This window comes from Chroicocephalus ridibundus, chromosome 6 (genome assembly GCF_963924245.1).
Source record: "Chroicocephalus ridibundus chromosome 6, bChrRid1.1, whole genome shotgun sequence".
NCBI lineage: Eukaryota > Metazoa > Chordata > Aves > Charadriiformes > Laridae > Chroicocephalus > Chroicocephalus ridibundus.
In genome coordinates, this window is record NC_086289.1 from 46,419,124 (window position 1) to 46,446,569 (window position 27,446).

General features: G+C 47.9%; 1 protein-coding gene across 2 annotated transcripts in view; it reads right to left on the minus strand.

Moving 5' to 3' along the window:
• ATP13A3 (ATPase 13A3) overlaps positions 1-12,591 on the minus strand; it is a 61,428-nt gene extending 48,837 nt beyond the window's left edge. For both annotated transcript variants that reach the window (XM_063337996.1, XM_063337995.1), the window contains exons 1-2: positions 12,406-12,591; positions 11,074-11,127 (exon numbers count right to left, since the gene is read on the minus strand). In XM_063337996.1, coding sequence (XP_063194066.1) covers positions 11,074-11,111 — 38 coding nt within the window. In that variant the 5' untranslated portion in view covers positions 11,112-11,127; positions 12,406-12,591. The remainder of the gene's footprint in view (positions 1-11,073; positions 11,128-12,405) is intronic.
• Positions 12,592-27,446: the final 14,855 nt, after the last annotated feature.

The window sequence follows — 27,446 nt, forward strand, 5'->3', positions numbered from 1 at the left end:
TCATCAAGCACAACCAGACTAATCACAAGAGATGAACTCTCCTCTAAAGTTTAGACATTTAACTTTTGTTTCCTCAAAAGCACATGTAGTTGGCATACAGCTAAGACTACAGCATAGCTCGAGAACCAGTCATACTCATCATAAGCAAGCAATCTGCTTTAGTGTCTTTCTTTTCTTTCCTATTGTAAGTATGACTTAGGACCTTTCGTTGCTTTCAGCTGAGCACTCTAAGACAAAGCAGCAGTATTTTTTCCACACTTTTCTGAAGTTGTGATGAAAAACGTAAAGATTCTTAAAGTTCAATTATGTGACTGCTAAATGCACACACATAGAATATCTTCCAGATTAACAGAAATAGCAACAAATTGTACTCACTTCTTAAAATTTATTCTGTAAGGAGGTCTATACATGTAAATAGGTTAAACATCAGCACTTAAATGTAAGGTTTATAATGTTTACCGAAAGTGCAATTTTTTTAAACAGCGATAATAAATTAAGCATGTGGCACTTTCACTTCACTTAGATCAGAAACACTTCAAGGAAAGAACTCTTCTTGTGTGCAAGCTACCCACCAATCAACAGATATACTATACACGACAGAAATTGCTAAAACTCTAAATACCATAACAACATTAAATATTAAAGTTAAAAGGTTGTATCAAAGAATTTAACACAACTTAAGAAGTTCAGGCAGGACAATTCATTTGTCTTAATCAAATTCCAAAAACTGAAATAGTAGCAGAAAAATCTGCAAACAAGTTCCGTTCAGAGATCAGACTGCTGTAGAAGACGATTTTCTTATGCACAGGAATTTATACAACCTGACAGCTTAGCTCCTGAAAGTGATTCATTTACTCTCAAAACTACCATATGAGGTAAGATGAGAAAACCAAGGGGGAAAAGTTCCACTTTCCATGTCCGTGAACAGAAGTTTGACAAAGACAAAAAGAGAACAGACGTTCAGGACCATAACATTTAACTCAACACCTCCATGCCCGCAATGTAAACTTCGGCCCACATCCATCTAGCTACTATGCCCCAGTCATTCAAAACAGTCCTACAAACCCAGAAGAGCTTCAGCAATTTACTAAACAGCTGTCCCTCAGAGAGGGACTTCTACAATCCGTGAAATTAAATGAACTCACAGCAGCCTGCTACAATACGGTTCATCATTGCCTTAAATAGCTCAGTCTAAATGATACTTTGCAGTGCTCGTGTACCTCTTGGGAGTGACTTCCACAGCATCAGCAGTGGAAGACAACTTCTGCAGAATGGAAACAGACTCTACAAAAATCTGACACGTGATGTCCCTTCAACTGCTGCAATCTCCTCAGCGCTGATGAGTCAGTAAAGGTCTTCAGGCTTGCTTCTTCCAGTAAGCATTAGCTTTTGGCTATCACTCCATTTATAGTTAACTTTTATCCTGCAAACTTGCCTAAAAGGAAAAATTCTCTTTTAACATATTATGTCTAGCGCAATATTTACATTTGAGCTACCATTTTTAGAATTTTTTTTTTTCTTTCCTAGCCTATAAATTTTTTTATAGTGGTACTAAGAGATGTAACTGTATCCATCTTCTCTGCTGTAAGGAGGAAAGTTAGTTGTTTTTATTTTAAAACCAAGACTGAAATGTTTTAATGTTTTAAGTAAGTACACTAAATGTATCAATGAGCACCCTTTCCTCAACTGTTGACCTCACTAACTGAAATACCACCGCTGTCTAGCCAAATATTCAGAAGTAGCCTCTTCTCAGACACCTTTGGTCCAGATGCTCTGCTCAGATTTCCCCTTGTTTTTTCTTAAATGTTAGGTGAAAACAGAGGTCAGCTTTCTAAAGCACCATTAAGGACTGCCACTATCTTCCATATACATTAAATGCATTAAGTAGTTTTACTCTATATCCTTTCAATGAAAGTAATCAAAAAATAGACAGTCTAGCTGAAGGCTAACATTGCAGCACATTTTAAGCTTGCCCACATCCTGCAAAGAATTCCTGAGTTCATAGGGGAGAATATTTTTTTTCCTTATTTTGACCCTCCATCTACCAGTTTCAGCTGAAGCCTCCTACTTCTTCTATTTGAAGAGGTAGTGAAATCCTGCCTTATTTACTCCTTCCCTGCCACCTGTGTTCCTTTTATAAACTGCTTTAGTCCCTGCCCTTCAGTTCCCCCCTCTCCATGCAGAAATGACTAACAGCTTCCCTTCAATAGGTCATTCCATACCTCTGATCATCCTTGTCAGCCCTTTTCAGTTCTGCTATGTATCTTTCTTACTGTGCCTCATACCCCATAAGAATTTGCACATGGCCAATAACACATTAATGCCACAAATAAATTAGAACATAGCACACTACACAAATAGCTAATTAAGATTAAACCCTTTTTCAAAAGCAGAAGTGTCTGTATTCTCTCATACATACTCATTCTTTACAGGCAAGTGGAAGAGAAGTCACTTGTTCCTAGAAGCACCTGCTGGTTACACCAAGTGCTGATGTTAAAAAAAAAAAATCATCTGTGGAACAGAAGCATTAAATACCATTACATATATTACAAAAAAATACATTCCACGTGGACATGGTTCTGGGCAACTGGTTCCAGGTGTCCCTGCTTGAGCAGGAGGGATGGACAAGATGACTTCCAGAGGGCCCTTCCAATCTCAACCATCCTGTGAGTCTGTGATTCCACTTATCATACCAAGTATGTTTTCATGAAAGAACATTCAAACAATGGTGGCTCGCAAGATAAAAGATTTAAAACAAACATTTTAATGACTTTTCATAAGTCATCAAGGAATTAAACTGGTAATTACATAGGCACTGAACTCCTCATCATCAAGTCCCAGACCCCTGAAATATCTCTAGAACATAAGAAGCATAGGTAGGCTTTATCCAAGATACCCACCAAACCAGTCTCATTAATATAGTTAGAAATCCACATGTGCAGCTTAGTGACAGAAATTTACTTAACTCCCATCTTACCCGCAAACACACCAACCACCTTGCAGAGTTTTTAAAAATGCCTTCATTATCAAGGTAGAACAAAAGAACTTAGGAAAGACCCAACTTAAACACTATCATAACTCACTGTATGAATATGCACTTTGGTTTCTACTCGACCATGGCACTCCGGGAAGGAAATTCACAACTACTTTATCTCAATGAAAGCAAAACAATCAAAAAGGTTTTGAAAAAGATTGAAGCTCTCAACATTACCTTATTCTGATGGAACATTAAGGAGGGAATCAGCCACAAGTTACCCTATTTTTACTATCTTACAAGCTGATGTTATAGGTATCAAGCCCATTTTCATAGCTGTATTTAATAGACACGCTACTACACTTTCAAACTTAAGAAATATTAACTTAGCTAAAAAATAAAATTAGCATCCAAGGAATGAGGATGTTCCCTGATGGAGGAAAGCATAGATATAAATCCCACACTTCAGGAATCTAGCAAAGATAAGATGGGAGGATACAATGAAACACTGAGCAGATGATTCGCCACAAAATACTGCCCCATGAATTTATAAACTCAACTGCCTAGGTATAGTTCAATATCTGCAATATCAAAAATTACAGTCTCCAAGGAAAATGAGCTTTACAAAAGGGGAAACTACTTCAGTTTAGCAGTAAGTCAACAGAAAGCATGTTCTCAGGGTGCACACCAAAATATTCTCAACTTGATACAGCTTCTGTTGACAGTAGTTAATCAGACAGCACAATTACTGTCTGACTATAGACTATGTAAATCCTCCTACCACACCCACCAATGTTATATACATACAAAGCATTACCCAACTACAGATGGACAGACAATTACGGTTTTTGTTTCCCAGACATCTATGCCATAGGAGGATAACAGCAAGTAGAAGAAGCAGAGGCACTCTACGTTTGTTCAACGCGCAAGATGCAGACTAGGCAAGTCTGAATTACTTGTACTGAAACATAAGCCAAACACTCCTATGATCCGTTCTACCAATGGAAGATACATGGACCAGCGATCTCGAGCAAAGAGCCATCGGCAATTAAACACACCAGCTCATCACTACCGAAAGGAATATAGGCTAAGAACTGGTGTTACAAATACTACTACCTTACCAGTACCAGCTCAAGGCACAAAAATCCTTCATAACGCATGCTCAGAATGCAGTTATGCCAACAGCCTCGCTACTGACAAGCTGTCTCTCTGGGGAAGGGGTGTTGCTAGATAAAGGAAAGGGTGGCACAGGGAAGAGCGCTATCAGGATACCTACATGTACATGCTACAGAGTAAGGAGTCTGTCAAGCTGACAGGACCATAAGTTATTTTTCATTATGCTCTCCCCCTACAAAAGGCACACAATTCATGTGCTGAAACATTATGCGAGTTCCTACATTTCTGTCTGCTTATTACTATAGTAAAGCTATTTCTGCTGGAAAAGACACGGTCATCAGAAAATGCAATTTGTGTTTCAAACAAAAAAAAAATTTGTAGATGAACTAATGAAACTTAGGAAGTCAGCAGCCTGAGTACACTTTGAACCAACAGAGACAGCACAACAGGGTTTTTCCAAGTGCTTCTGTTCACTCAGACGCATTACATCTGCTCATGCTCCAGACACACACCCTTCACCATGAGTTGATCTCGCCCAAGCACCAGATAACTGTCGCAGCAGTACAATTGTACAGAACAACAAATAGGCAGAAGCTGTGTTTCATCCATACGCTGTTGGCATTTAAAGCCTGGCAGTCCAAACTGGAGTCAAAACCATTACTCCTTTTCACACCACAGGTATTCAGCATTGCCATAAGGTCCATACATTGCTTCCAGCAATAAAGCATGGCTATGATGCAGGAGACTAATGTCAAGAACCTCTCTTGAAACACTACTTAACTTTTTTGTGGTCCTCACCAAATGGACCAACTGAAGACAGGGTTAATTCCAAAGAATGCACTCTGCAAGACTGCACATTTGACCGCCCTTTTATGTTCCTGTTTGAATTACCAGTTGGTCTGCAAAGAACTTTTTGCTAGCTTGTCAGATCTGGAGTACTGCTATAGTGACAGAAGCACCGGTTTTAGACAGCAGCACCCTCAGCCAAAGACTGCTCAATCCAAGGGAACAACCCTTTGAATTCACTGGGCTTTGGATCAAGCCTTCACAATTTAGTGACAATGGCAGATATGTTAAGATTCCTCCACTCCTCTAAAATAAAAATAGTTCCTCTGAGAAACAGAGGTAAGAAAAACTATCCTTCTGCTCAGAGAAAAAAATCCTCTAGCAATTCAACAGTAATAGGACTGTTCAGGAAATTCATCTGTACCCAAAAGTTACACAGTTCAATAAATACTATTATGGAGTGAAGGTAAAGTCAGGCAGGTAATGCAACATAACTGCCAACACATCGTACAATCTTCACATTGGAGGTCAACCCTTATCTACATCACTGAACTTTCAGCTCCTGCTATCTACTACTGCATTAAACGCGTCCTCCTGAAGATAAGCTCTTGCTATTGTTGACATTAAATGCTTTGGCAGATCTAAAGGTCAGAGTTCACAAGGGTTACTGTACTTTTCTTCATTGATTTGGAGACATGGTATGACAGCAGAATGCAAGGATTAATTTAAATGTTTCCACACATTCCGGTTATCTTATGAATCAATCACTGAAATAGAAGGAATGGTTGGATCCTTTGTTTTATCATGCAGTCTACTGCAAGCAAACAAAAGCAATTATAAGAGTGCATGAAAATAACGCTACGTAAAATAGCACAGCTATACTCACAGTTGGACTTGCCACTTTGAAATCTGTCCGTCCTCCCTTAGGCTCCCTGTACTGGTGAATATAGCCAGGTACGTGTCCTTCAGAAAGATCTTCAAAGCCAAAGGTGGACCTTTCTAAGTATGGATCAGAAGCATTAGGATTACCATCTGAGTCTAAAGCAGTAATCTGAAGCTACTAAGACTACTGAAACAATTGAAAATTCATCCATGTTCTATTACACTGAAGTTACACACACACCCCTCATCATCCTGCAGTACCTCCACCACAGAGGTTTAGAGCATCCCCACAGCACAATAAGACTTGCTCCACCTGCAGGAGGCAGCATCCCAGAGAAGAGAGTAACATCCAGAACACTGTATGTCTCCAAAGTGATACAAGCAGCACGGTCTAGTTATTTGAACCTCTGGAAAGTCTAAACTCAAATGATATGACCACACGATGGACAAAAACAATCTTCTCTATTTCCCCCTTCTTGTCTCAAACTTGACACATACTAAAACTAGAATCCTATGAAATGGGATGAAAGGGATATCAGTAGATATTCCCCAACCTAAACCAGCTATACCAGTCTTTACTCAACACAGGAACTTGTTCTTAATGGCCACCAATAAGACTTCTTAAAGTACCATTTTTACTGGGAGAAAGTTAAAAGCTTAATTGGTGTTTTCCTTGATGAAACTTAATCCCATCTCAACCTGCCCATCATGATTATTGAAAACAGCATTTCTTATAAGTCTTTTAAGTACTTGAGATCTCTTACACTCCCCTTAACCTCCTCATCTCTTGCCAAAATAACTCGGATTTTTTTCCATCTTTATGAAGTTGTTTCCTCAAACTCTGACCATTTGCATTTCTCTCCTCTGAACTCCTTCCAAATGGTCCAAATTCTTCTCAAATTTTGGCACCCAAAACAGATGCTGTCTGCACATTGAAAGTATACTGACAGCAAATAAAGCTGATGGATTTAAACTTTACATCTCACAGACAATACTCCTGTTTAAACATCTCAGTAAGATATTTGCCTTTTCTGCAAACAGCATGACACTGACTCATGTTCAACTTGTGATCCAGTACACCCCCAGGTCTTTTTTCTAGTACCTAACCAGTTATTCCTCATCCTGCATTTGCACAGATGATAATTCCTGCCTAAGTGCAGTACTCTGCATTTGTCCCTGTTGGGGGACCTATTTTTCAGGTCATTCTGAACTCTCATCATGTCCTCCAACACATAGTCCCTGAGAATTTAATAAGCACATTTAATCAGCCAGTTGACTGATGCTTTCATTAAAGGCAGCCATACCCAGGACAGAACCCTTCAACATAACCTCTCATTTCAACACCGAATCATTAATTACTGTTCTCTGAATAGGATCATCTACCCAATTTTGCACATTTCCTAGACTACTTTCCCCAGATCATGTCTACATTTACTTAGGATGCCATTAAAACATAGAAAACCTTATTAAATAAATAAATCAATCAATCAGGAGACAAGACCTCCACTGCTTCTGTCATAGGCACAAAGCCTTCTGCTCTGCAATAAAAAGTTATTAGACTTTGGATGCAATTAGTTTTCCCACAAATCAGTTCATGCTGTTATTCTTCTTGTAGTTATCTTCCAAGCACTTGAAAATAGAATGTTTGCTTATTAATTGCAACTGATGGAAAAAAAAATGAGATAAAGTGAATTGTCAGACTTCAGCTCCTCTTCCTCAGCTCTCTTCCATTATAACTCTCTGAAAACTTATCCTTTGCCAGGCTTCTAGTACTTCTAGATAATAATTTCGCATTTTTGAGCTGTTTTGAGAATCGCACAGTAAAGCTTATCAGGGCCAGCTGAGACAGAAACATCTAGTGGAAGTACACTCTAGTGTAAAATACCACCTTATCACAAGTATTAATAACATTAAGCACCTGCATGACACCACATTAGAGAAGACGAGCAAAACAGGCACTGAGCACTTTAAATGTTCTGCATACATACAGCCTCCACTAAATCAAGAGAGACATTTCCCAGTCTTCCTCCTGCTATTAACCTATTTCTACAGGAACGGTGCTAGCTTTTATGCCTCTTGCTAGTTGCAATTCCATTTGCAATTTGGCCTTTCCAATATCTGCCTCCACTATTCTCTTATACATGTTCTTCGTAATGTGACTTTCATGCTCTACATATTTTTTTCCTGCACCCAAAGTCAGTAAAAACTTGTAATAGATAAGTAAAAACTTATCTATTTCTCAAAAGCCTTCCCATTTTGCTGTTGTCTCCTATCTTTTGTAAGGATCACAAGCTCTGATTTCATAGCCATTGCCATTTATCACCTTTCATTCTGACATCCTCTAGTTAGAATAAAATCTAAAGGAGTTGCCATTTTTGTTGCAGTGTGTACCCTCTAAACTGAAAATGTCACCATCACATAACTCTGATAAAGGTCAAAAAAGAAAAAGAGTTAGGCATTTTGATTTTGAAGGATGGTCTTTTGGTCTTAAATACCACATAAAATCTCAATCCAACTAAAGAAGTAATGGACTTGCTACCACTTCCAGTACCTGGTCCTCTTTCGAAGAGTTGCTTTAAGATGAACAATGCAATGCCACAATTCTAATAAACCAGAACCACAAAAAAAGAGCAAATTCTTTCAAAGGGAAAATACAGAATGAATGCAAAATGCAGCTAATTCTGGTAGGATTACAAATGCGATTGACACTGCACCACTTTGGAGCACACAACTAGATGCCATGGCCATGGAGAGCCCTTCCCAGTCCCAGCCCGTGCACAGCGCTCCAGGCAAACGGTGATGAAGTTACATATTTGAGAAAAGGAGCAGGAACATACAGCACTCAGATGTTTGTGCAGACCATGTCCATAACTCCTGATCAATAACTGTGAATCATCTATCTTTTTTTATTTAAGTCTGCCTTTCAGCTACCAAATGTTAAAGTTTATAGCCTTATTTCAATCAGGAATAAAGGTGTCAGACATGAGGTTACGATACAACTACAGTTTACTACTAACCGAACTTTTGTTCTCTGCTAAGCAGATTATTTAACAAAGGAAGTAGCTTTTTTTATGAATGAAAACTATTTTTAGCTCATTGTGTAACAGTGAAAGGGACACATTTTAGCATTACTGTTATTTAAATATTTTTTTTTAATGTCTAATTGGGAAATTAGGTTTTTTTGAACTCTCCCATGCCAAACATAACCAGATCCAAGAACTAGTCAGAACGTTGGGGTTTTTTCACCACTGAAAGAACACAAAACCTACTAATTTGCACAATACCATGCGTACAGACCCAAAGCAGGCTTGGCCATACTGGATGCCATCCTGTGGAGACCAGTAATCCCTCCCAAAAAAAGCATACACTTACATACACGCTCAGTTCTCCAATGCAAGTCTTTAAGCCACTCAAAAGATGAGTCTAAATGTACACTGGAGAAGCATACATTTTTACATTACACTGATACTGTTTGGGCATTTCTAATGAATTTCTAAGGAATTTTCTGATTTCCAAACCTCACAGTTCTAGAAGAATTAACTAAAGGACTTGGTTTCACAAGGTATTAAAGTAACGCAACCTCGTCGCTCCGTGGCAGCTACCATCAGGTTCATGCCAGGCAGACATTTAGTGAAGAAAGTGTTACAAGAGTTCTCCCTGGCCTGCTCTTAAAGATGCTTAAGTGTATCACTCAACTCAGATATTTTTCACACCAGAAGTAATAACTCCTACAACAGACCTTGGACAAGCTAAATCAAACTAATCCACTGTTGGTATATTACAGAAATAAAGCAAACAGTATCTGAAGGTTTCCAGAAAAAGGAACAAGGGTGCGATGGTTAAGATGCTTGATGAAAACTTGGCCTTTCCATGTCAACTCCCAGTTCTAGTACAGATTTCCTCTATGACCTGGGCAACCCACCTGGACCTGGCTTTAATAATAAATGGGTGTTTTACTCCCACAAACTAAATGGAATTTGTCTCCACACCACTGAAAATCTGTGTCTTGTTGACTGATTTATACTCCACGCAGAAGACAGTGAGAATACTATCTCCTCAAGGCAAATGAGAAAAATTAATCTGAGGACTCCATGTCGATACAGATGTATTTTTTTTTTATTTCTTTTTAAAAATAATTTATTAGGACCACAGCAAAACAGCTTGTCTGATGCACCATGCCTGTCACATGGCACACTAGCAGAAGAGGACTGAATCACAAAGTTTCCCAATCATACTCAGCCACCATGACGCAACTTCCCTCCCTGCTAGGCAGCCCCCACATGCCCTTGCCAGGAATCGCTGCTGCCTGACCAGACAGCTAGGACCTCTCATCCCTCTCTCTTCAGTTTAGGGATGAATTAGTGCCTGCCCGAGCCATCACACCCTTCCTAGAGAAGAAAGAGATGAATGAAAAAGAAATACATGAACAGACACTTGTTTCCAGAAGACAGCTAACAAAAATATTAAGGGGTGAGAGCATACTGAGCCCAAAGTCTAGACTGCACCACTGGAAGAGACCAAGCGGAGCACCTAGAAGGGCACCACTGCTCCTGGGAGGTGTTCAGGAAGGCAGTAGCTGCTGCCCAGCGGCTCCACTGGAGACAGAGTCTGCAGAACTGCTCAGATCCCTTTCACTGCTTCCTCCTCCTTGTGGCACGGACAGTCAGCTTTGGCCAAAACCAAAGTTAACAAGACCTCTCTTACACATTTTCTGAAGCACTTTAAAAACTGATTACTTTGGAGCACATCAGTCTTTCCCAGCTGACCTAGGTGCTCACACTGGAACGCTCCATGCTGACAGAAGTCAGTGTTCTTCCTCACAGGGGACTACACCAATACATGTAATTTTTAATTCACCAAGCCATCTTACCAATATGCTGCTTAGAAGTCAGGAGAGCTAGGTCAATTTCCAAGTCAATTATACAGTTCAAAGCTTACATAGTACATCTTCTTTAAACTTTGTAAAGTTGTATTTGTAATTGGCCATTACAAAAAAATCAGGTAACAAAACTAGCAGTATGTGGCCCTTACTGTCCCGCTGCATACCAAGACAAACATTTCCTCAGTGAAAATCCAGTCAAGATCTATTGCTGTCACCACTGACACTGCTATATGGACACTAAGTTTATGAAGGCTTGACTTATACCATAGAGTATATTTAAATAATGCCAAAAGAAAGATGTTTCTCCACAGGTTTAAGAAAATTAGTATTCTACAGGAGATAACACAGTGTTGTATAAAAGTCAGTTTTACTTGAATAAAAGTAGCAACTCTTTCAGATATGATGGAACTGATGGCAGAAAAATATAGCTAACCTGTCTGAAGAGCCAGTGTGTGGACAAATCTCATACATACAATGGCCGAGTCACCTACAATAAAAGAAAAAAAAAAAATTACAGTCAGGGGAATGAATAGGCTAAATGAAACTTAAGCTTAATTGCCCTAGCTAAGAAAATACCATACAGTTCTAGCAAGTGCATACAGCAAAGAAAACACACTAATGAATTCTAAAAGTGGAACAAAATTCTCAGCAAGCTCAGATGAAGAGGAAGCGGTCAGTCAGTGCAGCACTCATGCTGGAACAGTTTAGAGTTAACCATCTCCCACTGCTAGAGGCTACGCTATCTCAGCTGAGGGAGACAACAGCTTCTTGCAGGGCTCCAAAAGCCTCCTCCAACCACCGCACCTGCAGGGATACACAGATCCCAGCGGGCACGTCAGAGCAGTAGTGGCAGGAGCAAGCTTTTAGAGCCAAGGCTGCAGATTCTCAAGTTCTTCCTCTTCACCTTAAGTATCAACGCAGTTTTTAATAAATGAATTAATAAAACAATTCTCGGTGTTTACTTCACCTAGCAGTTGTTTATCCCTGAACAAGCACACGCAGGCCCCTCTTTGGGAGGGGGCAGCGGCTGTCAGAGGTGCGTGCAGTCTGGGATCACCATCTCCGCAGCCCGGCTGATGGAAGAGGACTCTATAACCTTTGTCAACAGCAGCACAACGCACTGACTCATCTGCTGAAAAATGGATGAGACGCATCGAGACCCGGTCTCGTGCTCTGCTGGGACGGTTTCCCTCCGTCACACCAGCACGAATGTCTCCCACGCCACCGACCCCAACGCTACGAAGTTAAGTGACGTGTGCCCGAGCAGCGACACGCTCCATGTGCCGGTGTGCGGCAAGAGAACCGAAAGCCAGGCGGGAGAAGCTCTGCGGGACTTCTCCCCGAGCCGCTGATGATGCCACCGAAAGCCCAGGGCGGCCCCGGGGGAAGAGGTGGGGAGGGGGAGACGGGCGCTGCGGGAACCCCCGGGCCGGTGGGACGGCGCCGCACGTGTCCGGAGACCGGCGGACCCCAGGACGGCGCGGGCTGCGCACACGCTCACGGCCGCACGCCCGCCCCTTCCCCGGGCGGCGGGACCGGCTCCGGGGAGGGCGACGGGCCGCCACTCACAGCAGCGGCCCCGCCACGACCCCCGCGCCCGGCCCGTCCTCCCCGCGGGCGGAGGAGAGGCCGGCGCGGCTGAAGGGCACTGCAAGCGGCCGCACCGCGCCTGAGGGGGCCGCTGGAGGCCCGGCCCGGCCTGGCCCGGCCCGCGGCCCCTCCCTCACCTGCCGCGCCGGGCCCGCCGCCCCGTGGACCCACTCACCGGCGGCGCCCTCAGCTGAGCCCCATGGCGGCGGGGCGGGCGCGGGACCGGAGCGGGACCGGCTCTCCCCCGCCCCACCCCGCCCGCCCGGCGGCGCGACCGCGGCTGCCTCGTGAGGCGCGACCGGATCCGCCGCCAACCGGCTGCACGCGCCGGCCGCGCTGGGCGGGGGCAGGGAGGGGCGCGGAAGTGACGTCGCCCCCCCCGCCGCCGGAAGACGGGGTGCCGCGCGGCTGCGGGGCGGGGTGGGGTCGGCGGGGGCGGGGCCTCGCGGAGGAGGGGGCGGGGCTTGGGGAGGGGCGGGGTCAGCTGAGGTCAGGGGAGAGACGCGGGTGGGGCTTAGTTATGGGGGACACGGCTGGGGGGCCTCGGATTGGGGGGACACGGCTATAGGGGACATAGCTGTGGGGGACATGACTGGGGGGACACTGGGGGAGGACATGGCTGGGGGGTACATGGCTGTGGGTAGACACGGCTATAGGGGACAGGTGTGGGGGACATGTCTGGAGGGGACATGGCTACGGGGGACATGGCTGGGGGGGACACGTTTCTGTGGCCAGACATGGCAGGGGTGGACGTGGCCGTGTGGGGCTCTGTGGGGCAGGACAGGGGTCTCGGGGGGGTGGTTCGGGCAGGGGTGGGGGCCATACAGGAGCAGGCCTGGGGCTCCCTAGGGACCCGCAGGCAGTGCCGAGGGTCCAGCCAGGGATGGCGGTGCGTGCTGGGCCTCGCTCCAGGGAGGGAGCGGGGTCTTGGGGGTCCCCGGCCACACGTGCTGTCTGCGGGGTGTCCTGCAGGCACCAGAGCTGGACGTTGCCCTGAAAGCCACAGGGCAGATATCCCTGTGGGGCCAGGGCCAGCTCCTCCCGTCACCCCCATCCGCACTGCGGTGGGATGCGGAGCGGCACCGCAGGGGTACCGGGACAGCTGGGGGAACTGACCCCGTCCAGCACAGCCATTCACGCCATGGTGGGCTTGACACAGCTGCGGCGCCCGGGGGAGCAGGCTGCTGCTCTGGCACTGTACGTGACCACTCCATATGTTACATGGTGGTGGGGAAGGGCTCGTGGAAGTCCCCCGTGAGAGATGAGCATCCCCCTGCACGCCCTGGAGAGCACTGTGCTCTGAGGGGCTCCCTCCAGGCCCCAATCATTTTCAATACTTCCAGGTAACGTATAAAGATAATATTGTAAGGTTGAAAAGGGACACCTGTATGAATTCACTAAACGTACCCTCAGGTGGATGACAGGTTACGTTTTCAGACACCTCAGTTAAAGATTTCGAAGAGCACTGTAAACCATTTGGGGGTCTGTAAACCACAACAGGGTCTATGTTTGTTTTCACTTGGTACTATTTTTTTTCCAATCGTTCTCCTCCCTTGCAGATTAAGGGAGCTGTTGACTGCTACCTCTCATCACTTGCAGCCCCAGCAGTGACTGAAGAGGGGCTACGTGAATCCGTCTGTCAAAGCACCCCATGGCCCTGGCAGTGCTCTCGGCATCCCGGTGACCCCAGAGCCCCAGGGTGAGTCAGCCTGGCGCGGGAAAACAGCAGGAAACTCTGCCAGTAATAAAAAGAAAAGAAAAGGCATAATTTTCTGTTGACCCAGTGAGTTCAACTGATTCACCGGGCAGGCACGTGACCACTATTTTAAGGGAATGAGAGGAAAAGAAAAGGAGAAACAAAACTGCCCCTTTCGGCAGCCACCCACAGAATAAGCATAACACTGAGCTACTCTGACTCAAATCAGAATGGTCGCCTTCCGCTACTCAAGAGAAATAAATTAAAACCATCTATTTTCTGTTAATGTGTTAACTCTAGTACTGTCACAGTTTAATTCTGTGTTGACTGCATCCTTCATCGACCTCCTTCCCGCTTCTGCCGAAGGCTGGTGTCAGCCTAGCCAGGCTTCGGTTCCTGATTGCCTGGGACGCATCAGTTACTGTTTTTTACATGGTGACTCAACCATTACTTTTCCCTGATCCTCTGGGAATTCAGTGATGCAGCATTTGCTGAGAAATCGGTACTAAGTGTTTGATGAGCTTCTCAGGCAATTTTAAAGATACTTTTGTGTGCAAGTTTTCCAGCCCTAGTTTTAAAGATGGGTATTGACCAGTGGTTTTCATTCTCTCTGGTCACACGTGGGAGACAAAAATACCTCTGTTAAATCTGGGGACATCATTCTGTCCATTTCCCAGATAAAGAACAGAAACATTTACTGAATAATTTCAGCTTTTTTTTTTTCCACTGAAGTGCTATTGTCTTTGTCTAATATCCAATCTAAATCACTGCTAGGATTTTCTTTGTACCTCAAGGAAAGGGTCGTGATCAGTCGTATATATTGTCACTAAATTTTCCCAATTCATTACCCCTGTTTCCAAACTGTTGATTTACCCATTGCTATCAGCTTGCCCAATTTCCACCTATCTGTAATTCTTTACTATTGCCTATACTTCCCCTTTTGAGCGGGAAGTTTTGTTTCATTTTAAAAGCAGAAGTGTCTCCTTTGATGATATTAAAATTGTGAGCATTTTAGTCATCTAATAACAGATTGGTGAAGAACTCCCCCAGTTCCCATTCGGATCATGCTGAAGTATTTCCTCGGGCTCACTTTTGCTCATAACTGCTTTAGCCTTGCAAACGCGGCAGCCAGTGCCCTCAATAGAGTCATATGAAGGCAGGGAAATTGAAACGGGTACTGTTCGGTCTGGATGTTGATAGAAAAACAGAGGCAAAACACCTAATCAGAAGTAGCAGACATCCATACAGACCCAGAAACATGACTATGATGAGAAGGCAAAGACGAGATTATTTTTTCTTTTAACTAAGCATTGATTGGTAAGAAGAGCCTACCGTATGACACAAAGGAAAAATATTATGAAGTTATTAGTGCTATTAAACAGCAACTCTTATTCTGTCATTCCCTATTAGTAATAAGAGTAAAAAGATTTGCTTTGATAAATACATTTCTATGTTCTTCATCAAAATTCCTTTAGTCATTTTCAATTAAAGATTAATTTTTCATCACATTTTTCAACTCATCGCATATTCTAATGTATTATCTTTATCCCTATTAGGTTTCCCTTAACACCTAATTGCTTTTCTTTTTCTGTCACTGGCAAATTTGAACTCGTTTATTGCTTCACAAACCTCAAACCATGCAGGCTTTTATTAATTCAGAGATTAATTTTCTGGTTGGCACGTTACCTCCACCCATCTCCTTAAGCTGTTTCTCAGCAGCTTTCCAGCTCTCTCAGCATCACTCCAGTCGGTACCGCCGAAGGTGGCCGGCAAGCTTGGTTCTCCCACATCATCACTGGCTGCAGCTTCTCTAGGGAAGGGACAGGTCACGGGCCATCACAAGTTCTTTCTAGGCACACACCTAGAAAGCACGGCGTTCAGCCCTTTTAAAGCAGAGTGTTCAACCTGGTAGAAACAAGGAAAAAAATAATAAAATTGCAAGAGACATAGTTACATATATTCCCCCCAAACCGGGTAGAGGTCCCACAATAAAACTTACTGTCTCCTTTACAACTTTTTGTGACTAGAACATTTTTTACACTTGAATTTTCTCATTTGCTCACTCCCACCACCTTTTCCCCAGTGTCGAGGGCATACGCTGTCTTCCGTGTCCGGCTTTGCCCCACCAAACCCTGTACTCTCCCACGCGGAGGCACAGATGTGCTGAACAATGCTCATCAGGTATATGGCATTTAGTGAGTCTCAGGCTGACTAATCACATTTTATGTGCTTTCCCAGACTGACTGTATCCATTCTTATCTCTCATCTCAAACTGTAAATCCTTCAGGGCAGAGACCAGCTTTGTTACCTGTTGTATATTACCCAGCTGACAGGGGCCAAGGATTTCACAAGCTCGGGTGGTAAACAGCGTAAATATAATTTTGCTTTAAGAACATTTGCAAAGTTTTTCTCCTTTGCACATGATTTCTAAATCAGCCAGGACAAGAACCTATCTGGAGATCACGTTTGTGTACGAAATCTGTCCTGTGCCAAAACTAAGATATCCAAGTAGCAGAGAAAATAAATCAAAACCTACTGTTTATTTATTCAGTCTCTTTAATGTGTATATATTAGTGTGTTCCACCCTGTCTTTTCTGGTAGGGCTGTATAAATATGTGCCTTAGCTCAGAGGAGGTATGGGACCCACCTCCGCAGTGCGCAGGCACCCAGCTGGCCACATCTGGTCCCAGAGGCTGCAAGCACACCTCTGCTAGCCCTGGGCCACCAAGCCCTGCCCAGGGACACCTCTGGCCCTCTTTGTTTGACTTTCCTGGCAAGGGTGTGAGATGCTTAGGGGATGAAGTCCCCTGCCCACTCTCTCTAATCCCCATTATAGGATTACAGGCAAATAAGAAGAGCCTCATAAGAAAAGGGGCTGAAAGTGGATAAGGCTCCATGCCTTCCCCAAGTCACAGAGGGGAAGGACTTGGCTGTGAATGGACATGACATTCCTCCTCCTACCTCTATCTGTTTTCCCTGACCTCAGTTGCTTGCAGGCTCTGCCAGCTGAGATTTTCAAGTTCAGCAGGTTGGCAACAGCAACGGCACTGCTGTCACACTGGGCTCTTAGACGTGGGCATAGGATCCGCACAGGATCATCTGACTCTTGAACTAAGTGCCAGAGCTCGTGAATGCACAGACAGGTATATAGTGACCCATGAAATCCTGGTTAGCAATCTGCAATTACAGTTTCACTCTTCAAGAAGAAGGTGATACACATGCAGTTGAAAGCCACAAGTCTTTAAAAGTCTCATTTGAAAGCTCCTTTAACTACTTTGGCAAACCCGAGTTGTTAAACAATTTATTATCACTCCTCTGCCGGAAGAGCTTGTGAAACAACTTAAAGAGCAAATTGTACAAAGTGCCCAAGATCGTCACAGATGAAACCTCTCTTTTCTCTTGTGCCACTCAATCCTTTTTCCCCTCTTTCGCCAGACATCCGGTTCTTCTTGGTTTAAAATAGTCTGGCTAGTTATTTCCATTACAACAGCAGCGTATTTAATAAGTCATATGCCTTCAGCAGCAGGCAGAGTGAAAGGGGAATTCATTGCCCCACTTGCTGGAACAAGATCTTAAATAGTCACTTTTTATAGTAAATGGAATGAAAGTGCTTTCCAATTCCTCTCGCTAGCCCCACGACTGCCACGAGAAGCAGTAAAGGAAGTCACTCCTACCTCCAGGTTACTTGTCAGGACCTTTGAAGACGCTTCCCTCCCCAGAAGTTACCATCCCCTCTTCCCTCCTGTCTCCCTGCTGCCATAAAGCCATAACTGAATCACTGTGCCGCTACTTGGCGCATCCTTTTTCTTGATACTTGTCCTTTTTCCCCCTCCTCTCTTTATTTTAAATAACGCAGAAGTCTTTCAGTCAATAGGACTGCCGGACTTTGCCTAGCCCATATCACACCCAAAGAAAAGTGAGATAAGAGCGCCTTTACCTGCTTTCATGCCTCCACTGTATTATTCTTAACCCTGCCATGCAGCGCACACCCAGAAGCTCGCTGATGGATCATCTCCACCGAGGACACTGGTCTCCTGTTGACTTGCACAGGTCTTGTCACATCCAGCCCCTGGGCTGGGCTGAAACCCTTGGGCACCACATCAGCACTGGTGATGGTAAGACCAGAGCAAAGGCTGCTGCACTGTGCAGGAGGGGTGAGTTTGGTAGCAGTTGTCCCAGCCAGAGGGAGAAATTGCCACGGGCACCCAGCAGGTACCTGCAAAACTACTGACTTCACTGGGATGTATTCCTGTAAATGGGAAGAGCTTGCCTCACACCAACGGACAGCATAAATGCAATAGTACATAACCTATTTACAGGTAAGCTAAGAAAAATAAAGCAACTATCTAAGCAGACCTAAAAGGAAAAAATATGCAGGTGAACCTCAAATGCAGGACTCTTGAGAAACCATCGCTTTTACCTCGCAGAGTACAATTGGCGAAGCGCAAGTGCTTGTGCATTTATTATTTGGCTCCAAGGAAGGGGACTGTGAAATCGATCTGCCTCTCACTGCCCACCCAGCACTGAGGACAGGTTCAAGCTCTCTGGCAGCTTTCCTCGCTGGAGAAGGAGATATCCTCTCCAGCAGAACAACGCACACATACCTCTAATGGGCCTCGCCATCTAGCAGCACGATGTTTTGATTTCATATTAGAATTGCTTGAAAATAGGGTCTTTAATACCTCTATTGTTGTACCTTTCTCCCTCAAAGTATGTTTAAAGGACTTAATCAGACTCATTTCCTTAATTTCAGGCATATCTCTGAAAACGTATTATCTCAGGCTGATGGCATCAAAGAGTGAATTAGGAATATAGCCAAGTGAATAAAAACAAAGATATTTCCTTTCAGTTACTGTGCAGCCTTCACAGGCTGCAGAGCATTAGAGCTGCTGAAATACCACTGGCGCATTCTTCAAGATCTGTGAATTAGCGCCTTGCTTTCATACCCTCAGCAGGAAGCGAGGACGCGATCCCCATTACACTGAGCCCGACAAGGGCCGTGCTTGAGCGATGAGCAGCTTTAATTTTGCAACACTGGAAAAATGTCTTTGAACTACTGCTGTTTGGTTTCCCAGCTTCCGAGACATATTTATCATAGCCAAGTTCCCCTACTGAACAAAAAAAAAAAACCCCTGAATTCGATTTTTGTAACATGTGCAATGCTTGCTTTCACCTTCTGTCTTTGTGCAATCCCAAGCACAAATACAGGTTGGGCAGAGAATGGACTGACAGCAGCCCTGAGGAGAAGGACTTGGGGGTGCTGGTGGATGAGAAGCTCAATATGAGCTGGCAATGCACACTTGCAGCCCAGAAAGCTAACCGCATCCTAGGTTGCATCCCAGCAGTGTGGCCAGCAGGTCAAAGGGGGCGATTCTGCCTTTCTACTCTGCTCTCGTGAGACCCCACCTGGAGTACTGCGTTTGGAGTCCTCAGCACAGGAAGGACATGGACCTGTAGGAGCGGGTCCAGAGGAGGGCCATGAAGATGATCAGAGGACTGGAGCACCTCTGCTATGAGGACAGGCTGAGAGAGTTGGGGTTGTTCAGCCTGGAGAAGAGAAGGCTCCTGGGAGACCTTATAGCCCCTTCCAGTACCTAAAGGGGGCCTACAGCAAGGATGGGGAGGGACTCTTTATCAGGGAGTGTTATGACAGGACGAGCAGTAATGGTTTCAAACTGAAAGAGGGGAGATTTAGATTAGATATCAGGAAGAAATTCTTTACTGTGAGGGTGGTGAGACACTGGAAAAGGTTGCCCAGAGAAGCTGTGGATGCCCCATCCGTGGAAGCGTTCAAGGCCAGGCTGGAAGAGGCTTTGAGCAGCCTGGTCTAGTGGGAGGTGTCCCTGCCCATGGCAGGGGGTTGGAAGTAGATGATCTTCAAGGTCCCTTCCAACCTGAACCATTCTGTGGTTCTGTGACATCAATTGCAGAGAAGCAGCAGCTCTTACAGCCATCCCGGGCCAGGCTGAAGGTCCATGCAGACCACCATCTCCTCCATCTCTGAGGGGAACTGGGCCAGAGTGGACAAGCATGCAGTAAAGAGCTGAAGCACACTGAAACCCAGGATAAGGAGACAGCTTGTGTACCCTCCCCTCAGGGAATCAAACATAAACCTCCCTGTTACTGCTGCTTCACCAGGGACTGCAACATGGGCAGGAGGGGTAGAAGGGAGGCATTTGGCATCCCTAGCTGCTCCAGGGGTTCACCACAGATCTCAAACCAAGATGCCCCTGTCCTGCCAGGTTAAAGAACAACTCCTAACCTGTGCTGTGCCTGGAGACACGATTTTAACAGCGTGGTCCAAGGCTGAGCAAGCAGAGTTATTGCTGAAGTGACTTATGCAACCTTGTTCTCACAGCACCTCCTGGGAAATCACCCGGCAGACCGGCAGTCGGTGCTGTCACAACAAAGCGGAGGGCCGGGAAGTCTTTCTTCTGCTTTATGCTCTCCAAAGTAAGGCTGGGCCGTGTCTGCTTTCAGAGAGCGGTGCGTCCCCTCTCCTTGGCATGGCACCTTGGAGAAGGAGGCTAGACAGGTTACGCTGTCTGGTCATTCAGCCCACTGTCAGTCATCTTCATTAATAACTTTTTCATCTCTGTTATTTCAACTAAATGGGCAAAGCCCACAAGTTTGTTACGGTCTGAGAAGCTGTGCTTCTGCAATGCCCTGTGCCACCTAAGTGGCTCCCTGACCGCCCTGCAGACTGGTGGCATCGCTGCCCTTGGAACCAGTGTGCCCAGCCCCATGTGGCCCGGCACCAGCTGGAGCTAAAAGTGCTGGTGTGCAAACACCTTGTGCAAGAGCCAGAGGACATCAACTCACCCACGAGACACTGAAAAGCTGTTCCTAGGGCAGGCAGAAAGCCTTAGGAAGACAAGCAACAAGATCATGTTTGAGGCTCATTTTGCTTTTCTGGAAGTACAGACTTTAGAAGTTACCTGCTGTCCCTTTGCCCCCTGCTTTCCAAGCCGCACTGCTCAGGCTCCCTCCATCTCTCCAGCCTTTCCTCAGCAGCAGCCAGGCCTGGAGACAGTGCTGCAAAGAAGCCGTGAAGGACAGTCACTTGCTGCCAGGAGACAGGGGTTTTCCATGGCCAGTGCTGCAGCCTAACAGAGATGGGCAGCTCCAGGCTTTCTCCTTCCCCCAGCCCATGCCAGAAGATGGTTTTCCCTACCCCTCCTTCACTCAGCTCAGCAGGTTGGCAGCTCCAAAGCCACCACTTCTAAACAGCAGCTAATACTGAACAAGAAGCAGCTGGATCCTCTCCACCATCCCTTGCCCTCTGGGGTCCTTTCTTTTGCATCTGTAAGGTATTAGCATAAGAAATGACTAATTGCTTTTGCAGCTCCACCCTAATGAAGCAAGCTCATCTGCCTCCTCAGGACAGGTCATGCCCTGACAACCATCTGCCTGCTTGCTTGTTCCAGACATCTCTTGGGCTCTGCAGACATTGCAGGCTCCAGGGTGCCAGGAGACAAGTGGTTGCTTGTAGCTATGGGGTGAAGCAGTTTTCAACCCCCTGCCCCAGGCTGAGCGAGCCACAGCACGCTCTTGGTGGCTGGGAAACCTGGAGGGAGGACTGTGCAAGGAAGAGGGGACCTTGCGTGACAGCACGTCTATCCTAGTTTAACCCCAGCTGGCAGCTAGAACTGTATAGCCACTCGCTCACTCCCCCCAGTTTGGGTGAGCAAGAGAATCAGAAGAGTAAAAGTGAGAAAAAGTCTCGTGGGTTGAGATAAAGTCAGTTTAACAGGTAGAGCAAAAGCCGCGCACACAAGCAAACAAAACAAGGAATTCATTCACTGCTTCCCATTAGCAGGGAGGTGTTCAGCCATCTCCAGGACAGCAGGGCTCCGTCACGCACAACGGTTACTTGGATAGACAAACACCGTCACTCCAAATGTCTCCCCTCTTCCTTCTTCACACAGCTTTATAGGCTGAGCATGACTTCACGTGGTATGGAATATCCCTTTGCTCAGTTGGGGTCAGCTGTCCCAGCTGTGTCCCCTCCCAGCTTCTTCTGCTCTCCTACCCTGCTTGCTGGTGGGATGGTGTGAGGGGCAGAAAAGGCCTTGTGGGTTTATCAACAACTAAAAAACACCAGTGTGCTATCAAAAGCATTTCTCACCTCAAACCCAAAACATAGCACTATACCAGCCGCTAGCAAGAAGGTTAACTCTGTCCCAGCTGACACCACGACAACGTCCCACTGGCTCACACGTGCGTGTGAAGGAATGCACCCGTGTGCTCATGCCTGTGCACTGCACCGGGGCTGCCTGCAGCCTTCCTGATGGAGATGGAGACCTTCCTGTGCTGATGGAGACGGAGACCTTCCTGTGCTGATGGAGACCTCCCCAAAGGGCTGTGTCCATGGAGAGGACCTTCTTGGGGCCCTTGATGCCTTCATCCAAGACCACACTGTTCCAGCAGCTGTGCCTGACACCCAGGGACCTGGCTGGACTCTCCTTCCCTCCTGTCCACAGCTACAAAACCAGCAGAGATTAATGTCCCCCTTCAGGCCCAAAGCAGGTGAGCTCAAGTCACCCCGTGGTGCAGAGGACACCCAGAAAACCTACTGAAACCGCTATGTCTGCCCAAACCTGACCTGGTGCCGGCCCTGTCCCTGGCCAGGCTGGTGACCACGGCATCCCCTGCTCACCTCTCGAGGAGGGGGAGCCCAGGCAGACGGATGTGGCTGCAGCCCCTCAGGAAAAGCCTCCTCCAAAGCTGCGCCCGCTCAGAGCATTCCCACCCTGGCCATTGTTTTGGAAATGGCTGGAAAAAGTCAGCAGGGCGCTGGGTGCGGGTGGGGGGTCAGGAAAAAGGAAAAACAGATGATTAGATTTTTTTTTTTAAATCAGCCAATAAATTATATTAACTTTTCCATTGACCTTTTGTCAGGTCACATTATCAGACTGGTGAATGTGGTTCATGAAGATAGTATTATGCTCAGATTTCAAACTGTGCAGAAAGTGCATCCCAAGCAATATGCCAAAATGGAAATGTCGGCTCTGCCGGAGGGGTGTGCTACTCACTACCCTCCTGAGGAAGGCCAGATCCAGCACCCACAAATATTATATATATTATTAAAAAGGTCTGGTTCCCAGGGAGGCTGGGGGTTTGATAAAGTCTGCCTCTGTCAGTGATGCCATTTACTGCTCTCTTCTTGAGGTTGTGGTGGCACTGGAGCTGCCTGCGGAGGGACCGGCTTGCTGCAGGCACCCGAGGTCGCCATCCTGCCTGTGCTCGGCCAGCAAGCCATGGTGCAGGCAGCTGGGAACAGGCAGCTTTCCTTGGCCAGGGCACGAACACTGGCCTCGCACCACGGTGCCACCTTTAGGATAGGATAATGCCCAAAGCACGGGAGGGAGGAGGGTGGGAGGGTGCAGCGACGTGTGTTGAGTGCCTGCACAGGTAAGGGGGAGCACTGATGGTGCTGCCTGCCCCAGCCTCAGGCAGGGTTTAGCGGGTGTCGGCAGGACTGCAGCATCGTGCTGCATTGTATCGGCTCCGTATCACAAAGCCAGTGGCAACAGCTCCTTCTGCAGCCGTGGCACCTTCCAGGAGTGCCGGCAGGGAACCAGTGTGACCCTGCTGCTCCTGGGGCTGTCCTGGTCCTCAGGGCTCGAGAGTCACTCTGCCCCTAGGACCACGGCGCCGGCACAGGCAGAGGTGTCCTCTGCCTCTGCCAGCCCAGCAAGACCAAAATTAGCTTCCCCTGCGTGTGTGCCGGGTAGAAGAGCCACATTTGTATCTCAGGAAGGCATTATTGTACTCCATGAGCCCTATCTTATCAGGGAAAGGAAAATGGGACTTTGACAAATTGCCTCTGTCGCAGCTGGGGTAAGCACATGATTTTTGGTAATCGTCCACCCTGCCTGCAGCAATGCCACGGCCACTATTGTTCCCAGCCCCGGCGCTGCATCGTGCGGGGTCCAGGCAGCCGCGACCCTCCCGAAGGCGAAAGAGCATGGGGGGGCCCGGCCACACTCGCTTTGGCTGAGCCCCGTGCATTGTGTTTGCAGCCCTGGTGGGGATGCCGTTGGAGTTAGACTGATCCCTTTATCAGGAGCCTTCAAGTGCCGATAAAGTGACATCACCCTCTGGGAGCAGGAGCGGGGACTTGAACTCTTTTGCAAAGGGAGATGGTTATCAGCGGGCTCTGGCAGGGCCGCGCTCACTCTTCAGCCCCGCAGCTGGAAGCAGAGCCACCCTCTGAGCCGCTGACACGATAGGAAGGGTTTGTTTTGCTTTGCACAATGGCTGCTCAGATCCTGTCCAAGAGCAGTGCAGGGCCCTTCAAAGGCACTCACTCAGCTTTGTGCTGCCCCAGCACGGGGGGTGCAGCCTGGCCAGCAGCCGTCCTGCCCACAGGGCGCTCAGCCTGGCTCTAGGGACGGCTCGGTCCCTGAAACACCCCTTGCAACAGGAGGCACGTTGCTCCCAGTCCCAGGGCAAAGAGGATCGTCGCCTGAAGAGCTTATGTCATCTCACTGGGAAGCCCAAGAGCAGCCCACGCACCCATCCCCGCCTGCAGAGCATCCCCGCAGGGAGGAAAGCAGGTCACTCCTGCCGTCTCTCCACTCCTCGCTGCTGTGAGGCCACCCAGGGACCTGCCCTGGCAGGGCTGGGAGCACTGAAAAAGCCTCTTGAGTGGGTCCAGATACCTCACAAACCACATCCACTGGCAGAGCAGGGAGCAGCAGGTGCTCCACTCACCTCTGCTGCAAGCCACAGGGCAGAAGACGACCTGAAAGGCAGCTGTGGTGGCCATCAAGAGAGCCAGAACAAGCCTGCAATGCAATGATGTCACGCAGGGGACGCCTGCCTGGCCCACTCGGTCCACCTGCCTGGGAGGGGTGACAGCACAGAGGCCATGCCGGGTGCATGCAGCCAACATCATCGCACAACTGCCTGAGCAATGCGTGGCTGCAGCAGGTCCGTGCTGGGAATGCTCCAGTGCGCTCTGTACAGAGCTCTTCATCCCCCCAAGCGTGACTGTGGCTGCTGGTGTGGTGATCTCCATCAGAGGTGCCGGTGCCATGGGTAGCTCCCCAAATACCCCAGCAGAAGCAGCCACTGAGGGCTAGAGGGAGTGGGCAGAGAGGTGGCAGCAAACCTGCCCCATATTAACGGCGCTTTGTGCCCTTTGTTGCTCTGCTGCCAAGTCCTGCTTCCCAAGGCAGGACGAAGGGGCAGACTGCCAGGTGCTGCAAGCATCACGACCGTCAATCCAGCTGCCACTGTCCTGATTCCTGCATGTCTCCCTGTGCCTACAGCTCAGCCCTCCGCTTCCCAAAGCTGGGCTGCCAGTGTAAAACCAAAGGGCAAAAAACCCCGGTGGGCCCGATACAAGACCTGACAGGGCTGAGACCACTGATTTCCCACCACTGCGCCCCAGGGCAGAGAGCGGGTAGAGCTGCAAACCACAGCGATGTGAGATGTGCCAAAGCCTCAGCACCCTCTTGCAGAGCTCCTCCTTTCACCCGGGTCCGTGCAGCCTGTGACATCCCTTCCCACGGCCCGAGCAAACACTGCTGTGCCCCTTCACAGCTCCCACCCTGCGACCCCCCAGGAGAAGCGGGGCACAGCACCCATCCCGCTGCCGTCTGGAGTTCTACTGTTAATGATGGGACACTGAATCAGCCCTCGGTCCCGGGAGTGGCTCAGCTCTGGGGCCAGAGCGGAGCAGGGCAGCGCGGGGTGACCTCCTGCAGCCGCCCTGCCGCTCCCGGCGGCCACAGCCCGGGGCTTCCTGAGCCACAGGGGCAGACCCGGCCTCCCTTCCTGAACTCCACTCATCATTCATCCCCGTCTCAATGCCCAAAATAGCCCACAATGGTTTCCGCAGTTAATTTGGGCCTGCTCTGAGCCCGCAGGCTGTAATCTGAACTTGTCTCTGGCCAGCTTCACTTCAGACCTCCCTGTCCCCGTGCTCTGAGACGCAGCAGAGGCGCTCATCCTTTCCTTTCCTCTGCTGCCCTGATGGCGCCCACCCCATCACATCCCCTCTTTGGGACAGGACACCTCTTCAGACACTCACCTCTGTTCTTACTCAGAGGCCACCCTTGCTCCTCTTCTCGTGCCCTACACAGCTCTGGGCGCGTTGGGGGATGCCCAGCCCTGCACACACACTGGCATGTCACGGATCCATCCCAGCCGCTCCCACACAGCCCTTGACCAGCCTCTCCTATGGCAGCAGCTAATCCTGCTCCCAGCTCTGTCCACATGGACACGCTCTCTGTCCTGTCACTCCGTCCCCCAGCCACTCAGCGGTGCTAGACCCTTTCAACACATTCTGCCACCAGCTTTGGGTGCTCTTCCAGAGCAGTTAAAGTAAGATTTCTCTTGCCAGTGCGCAAATGATGGACACGGGTGGTCCCACGGGATGGAGCAGGAGCAGTCCAGGCTATCTGCTGCTCCAGGACTCATTGCAAAGCACCGCAAACAGGGCTGCCCTGTGCGACAGCCACCCGCTGGCTTGGGGATCCTGGCTCCCGTAGGCATCCTCCCGCGCTTTAGAGAGCAGCCGAGGTGCCCACCCCACCGTCTGCAGCTGAGACTTTTGTTTCGCTTTGGGTTATCTTATCGCCATAGGAAAGGCAATACAGCAGAAGAATTTCCTTTCCTTTATGTTTCCAGCCTTTCCATTGTCTGGCGTCTGGATTTCTGAGCCTCGCCACTCAGCAATTCGCCCAGGCCTTTGGAAACATGAATGCAGGCGCTTCTTATCAGCAGGGGCTCTGCAAAGGCTCCTTTTGCTGCTGCAGACGAACCAGTCAGGGTCTGGCCACCCCAGGGCCCGGCCACCCCAGGGCCCGGCCACCCCAGGGCCCCATCCTCACCCCACTAAGCTTCACCCTGTGCATTTGCCACTGCCCAAGGCAGGCAGCTCAGCCGCTCGCCTGGAGGGGTGGCAGTGCCAGGCAACGTGGCTTGATGAGATTTGACCATGGCAATGAAACACTGTAGCCTCCTGTTTCTTTTTCTCTTCCAGTTTATTTAGCCAGAGCAGAGCCCAGAGGAGGATGTGTACCATTGGGAAGGAAGAACAGCTACAAGCCACTAGCACCTCAGAAAAGACCGTGGAAGACACTGTCAGCCCAGGGTTATAGCAAAAAGCTCTTTCCCTGATGTGCTCCTTGTAGGAGCCACCACCACCACCCACCCTGGGGCAAAGAGCTGAGCTCCGGCTGCAGGGAGCAAGCTGGCCCCAGTTGTGCTCTCTACTGCGCTCCTGTGCAGGAAGATTTTCTCTTCCCCTGTGCTCTGTAACAGAGAGGAGCAGGAGAGCAGCCAGACAGGTCCCCAAGTCCCCATCCTGGATCCTCTCCCTCCAGACGAGTGCCCAGGCCGGCCAGGTCTTCCCCCGCAGCATCCTGGGGATGGTGCAGCAGGGCACAGCCCATGGATTTGAAAGACACAGATGAGATTTGAGCCAAAGCAGTGCTTCACGTGCAACACATCCATCAGCGTGGGCTGCAGGGTCCTGGGGATCCCCGCGCTGCAGCTGCACCAGC